The sequence below is a fragment of the Eriocheir sinensis genome, chromosome 45 (genome assembly GCF_024679095.1).
Source record: "Eriocheir sinensis breed Jianghai 21 chromosome 45, ASM2467909v1, whole genome shotgun sequence".
NCBI lineage: Eukaryota > Metazoa > Arthropoda > Malacostraca > Decapoda > Varunidae > Eriocheir > Eriocheir sinensis.
Genome location: NC_066553.1, coordinates 13,940,495 through 13,945,172, shown reverse-complemented (window position 1 = coordinate 13,945,172; position 4,678 = coordinate 13,940,495). Strand labels below are relative to the sequence as shown.

Here is a 4,678-nt window from a genome sequence, read left to right as displayed (position 1 = left end):
CATCCACCACCCTATTAGTAAACCAATTTTTGCCTATGTCCCTGTTGAATCTGAATTTATCCAGTTTAAACCCGTTACTTCGTGTCCTACCCGGTTCTCTTACCAACAAAACCTTATGAATGTCTCCCTTATTAAAGCCCTTCATCCATTTATAAACCTCGATCATGTCTCCACGCACCCTTCGCCTTTCTAGAGAATGCAAGTTTAAATGTTTGAGTCTTTCCTCGTATGGCAAGTTTCTCAACCCCTGAATCATCTTAGTCATCCTCCTCTGCACCGATTCTAACATTTTGATATCCATTCTATAGTAGGGTGACCAGAACTGAACCGCATAGTCAAGATGAGGTCTAACTAATGCTAAATATAGTTTGAGGAAGACTTCGGGGCTTCTGTTGCTTACGCTCCTTGAAATAAATCCCAGTACCCTATTAGCTCGATTTCTAGCTTGAATGCATTGTGCCCTTGGACGGAGATCAGAGCTCACTAAGACCCTAAATCCTCTCGCACCCAGACCTGCTTATGAGAGTGTCATTTAAGCAATAGTTATGTGAGGGGTTGTTGGTTGCTACACTCAGAATACTGCACTTCCCTACATTGAACTCCATCTGCCATTTATCCGCCCAGTCATATAATCTGTTGAGTTCACCTTGGAGAATACTAGCGTCCTGATCCGACTCAATTACTCTACCGATCTTGGTATCATCTGCAAATTTACTAACATCACTACTAATTCCTGTGTCTAAGTCATTGATATAAATAATAAACAAAAGTGGACCTAATACCGAACCTTGTGGGACCCCACTCGTAACACATCCCCAGTCAGATCTTTTACCATTGATTTGCACTCTTTGCTTCCTATTGCTAAGCCACGCCTTGACCCAGTTCAAAACTTTACCCTCTACTCCGTGAGCCTGTAATTTAAGCAACAGTCGTTGGTGAGGAACTTTGTCAAACGCTTTACTAAAATCAAGATAGATTACATCATAATTTTCATCTCTGTCAACCGCCTCAAATACTTTATTGTAGAAGGACAAGAGATTGGTGAGGCATGACCTACCTTTTGTGAACCCATGCTGCGAGTCGTGAATTAAGCTATGTTTCTCTAAATGCTCCAGAATGTTCCTGGCTATTATGGACTCCAGCATCTTCCCTATAACCGATGTTATGCTAATTGGGCGATAGTTTGAAGCAACTGACCTGTCCCCCTTTTTAAAAATCGGCGTCACATTAGCTACTTTCCATAGGCTCGGCACATAGCCAGTATTAACCGACATCTTAAAGATGTCGGTTAGTGGGTCACTGATTATATCACCTAGCTCCTTTAATAACCTCGGAAATATCCCGTCAGGACCTGGCGACTTGTTCTTCTTAAGCTTATCTATCTCATCCTGAACTACTTGCCTGGTAATGATTATATCCCTCAATTTATCGCCATCCCCGCCCTCGTACACCTGAACTCTTTCCGGTATAGTCGTTCGATCCTCCTGTGTGAATACTGAAAGGAAGTAGTCGTTCAACAATGTGCTCATATTTTCGTAATTTTCTACTAGCTCCCCTGTGTTTGATTTCAGCGGTCCAATTTTCTCCCGTGTTTTTGTTCTATACATCTGAAAGAAGCCCTTAGGATTACTTTTCGCCTCATTTGCTACTTTGATTTCATAGTTCTTTTTTGCTATCCTGGTGTTTTTCTTAACTAATCTAGATAGTTCGACGTACCGGCACCTGATATGTGTTTCACCATTCTTTATTTTCTTATAAATTCACTTCTTTAACCCAATCTCGTGTTTTAGTCCACGAGTCATCCACTTAGGATCATTGTTTTCTTTTCTAAGTGTTCGCTGTGGTATATGCTGTTCTTGCCCCTCTACTATTACTCTAACTAAATTATTGTAAGACATTTCTACCTGGTTCTCCTGGCTCTCCAATCCGCAGTTCTGGCCCTCATGAATCCCTAAATTATCCCAGTTTACCCCTTCAAGATGTCTTCGAAGCCCCTCGTAGTTTGCTCTTCTAAAATCTGGCACTAACACTGGGTTTGGATCACGGGTTACCGCCCAGTCTAACCTAAAACGAACCGTTCTGTGGTCACTATTTCCTAACTCTCCGCCCACCTCCAACTCACGTAGCAAGTTCCCATTATTGGTTAGGACTAAGTCTAATATGTTATCTCCTCTGGTAGGCTCAGTAACTACCTGCTTAAGGAAATTATCTTGTATAACTTCAAGAAAGTCCTCGGCTTCCAGGTCACCCACTAGATCTTCCCAGTCTATATTCCTATAATTAAAGTCCCCCATTACGCAGACATTTCTACCCATACTCGCCCTGCCAATCCACACATCACAAAACATTGCAGATGCACTGATAGAGATATGTGAGGAATGGAACGTGATGGAAAAAGTCTATTGCATAGTAACAGATAATGCTGCCAATATGATAAAAGCAGTGAAAGACATCATAAAAACAGGACACATTGGATGCTTTGCTCACACACTGAATCTTGTTGTTCAAAACGCAATAAAGAACACAGGGGAAGTGAAGGAGGTGCAGGACAAAATCAAAGCCATTGTCTCATTCTTTCACCATAGTGTGAAAGCTTCTGATAAGTTAGGTGCATTGCAAGTACAACAGGGAACAGAGAAAAAGAAACTAATAATAGATGTGGAAACGAGGTGGAACTCCACATTCTATATGTTGGAAAGATTTCAGGAGCAACATCAAGCTGTTACCACAGCCCTGTGTGTGCTTGGGAGAGGTAGCATGTGCTTATCAAGTGAGGAGTTGAAAACTGTAAAAAAATCCATCTCTGTGCTACATCCTTTTGAATTAGTAACTAAAGAACTTTCATCAGAAAAAATAACCTGCTTATCAAAAGTTATACCAATGATCAAAGCCCTGCGAAGCTGTATGTCTTCTAGGAATGACACAGAAAGAAGTGAATTATACACAACATTTGCTTTGGGAAAGGAGCTAAAAACACTATTAGACAGAAAGTTTGGATCACTGGAGAGCAATTTCCTTCTTGGAGCAGCGACATTGCTGGATCCAAGATTTAAAACTGCCCTTTGCTGACCAAGGAAACCTGGCAAGCATACAAGACCGCCTCCTCAGCTATATGCGTAGAAGTGAAACGCAGAGGAGTCAACATCACAAGCTGTTCCTTCACAAGTCACACAGACATCCACAGAGGGGAAGTTGGACTTGTGGAGAGAACATGATGACACGGTAAAAACACGTCTGCAGGCAGCACCACCAAGTGTTGGAGGACATGTGGACATGAGGCGGTACTTAGAGGAGCCAATTATTCCCCGCGACCAAGATCCTTTGTGCTGGTGGAAAGAGCACGCACCTCTCCTCCATCTCTTGCAGGGTCAAGTGAAAAGTTTCTGTGTATCCCGCTACATCTGTGCCTTCTGAAAGGGTATTTTCAAGAGCAGGTGAGCTCATATCTGAAAGACGTAGCCGCTTAAGTGATGACAATGTCAATATGCTCCTTTTCTAAATAAAATATGAAGTAAATACCTACAACATGTAAATATGTGAAATATGTAAATATATAAAATATGTAAATAAATACCAAAAAAATGTACATATCGATGATTTTTTTATACCCTCAGTGTGTGTGTGTGTGGTGTGTGTGTGTGTGTGTGTGTGTGTGTGTGTGTGTGTAACTGATAATTATATGATGTACAAACAATACATATGGGCGATGAAATAAATACTCATGATAATATAAACAAAATAATTGTGGTCAATGGTCAATACCCATTGATAACTGACTCAGTGACGCCACTCAGTTTCCGGCCGCATGGCTCGCGCCCGCGCTTGACTCTCATCCCAAGACGGAGCTTGTCCCGGGAAAACCGGTAAGGTGTCAGTACCGTTAACTCTCAGCAGTCTCGGTACGCTCGGTCGTCATGGACTCGGAGTCGGTACTGCCGCGAGCCGCGCGGCCCATTCAGTACCGGCAATTTACCGGTATCGCGGTACCGGCGGGCGGCAGCGCGTGCCACTGGTCCCGGAAAACCGGTAAGGTGTCAGTACCGTTAACTGTCTCGGTACGCGCGCGGCCCATTCAGTACCGGCAATTTACCGGTATCGCGGTACCGGCGGGCGGCAGCGCGTGCCACTGGTCCGCTGCCTCATTCCGGCCGAGCCGCCAGCCTGCCACAAGCGTCGTCTGTACCGCTGCCCGCTGGTGCGTTGTAGTGTCACTAGTGTGCATACCACTCAATTCATATCATTATGAATGAATTTTTCATGTTAGTTTGCTATCATTTAGGTATTTCCCATCAGTTTTAAAAGGCAACCCACAATATATTATGACGACGGCCGTGTGTCTTTATATATATATATATATATATATATATATATATATATATATATATATATATATATATATATATATATATATATATATATATATGTGTGTGTGTGTGTGTGTGTGTGTGTGTACCGGTACAGTACCGGTAATACCGGTAACGGTGTCTTTTGTACCGGTACGTACCGGTACTGAAATTAGCGGTACTTGCCCACCACTACTGGCTTCCCGCGCTCCTAGCTCTGCGACCGGGGCGATGGACTGTTCAAGCGACCTTTGGCAATTATGCATGCAGCTCCTGCCAAGTACTGCAGCGCATGATAATGTCTCTTCTCAAATCTATCGATATCTCGAAAACAA

General features: G+C 42.9%; 1 protein-coding gene across 1 annotated transcript in view; it reads left to right on the top strand.

Annotated features, from left to right (window-relative positions):
• Positions 1-3,069, top strand: part of LOC126980804 (zinc finger BED domain-containing protein 4-like) — a 3,801-nt gene extending 732 nt beyond the window's left edge. Inside the window, 1 exon segment of the mRNA XM_050831086.1 lies at positions 2,331-3,069. Within this exon segment, the coding sequence (XP_050687043.1) occupies positions 2,331-3,069 (739 nt within the window).
• Positions 3,070-4,678: the final 1,609 nt, after the last annotated feature.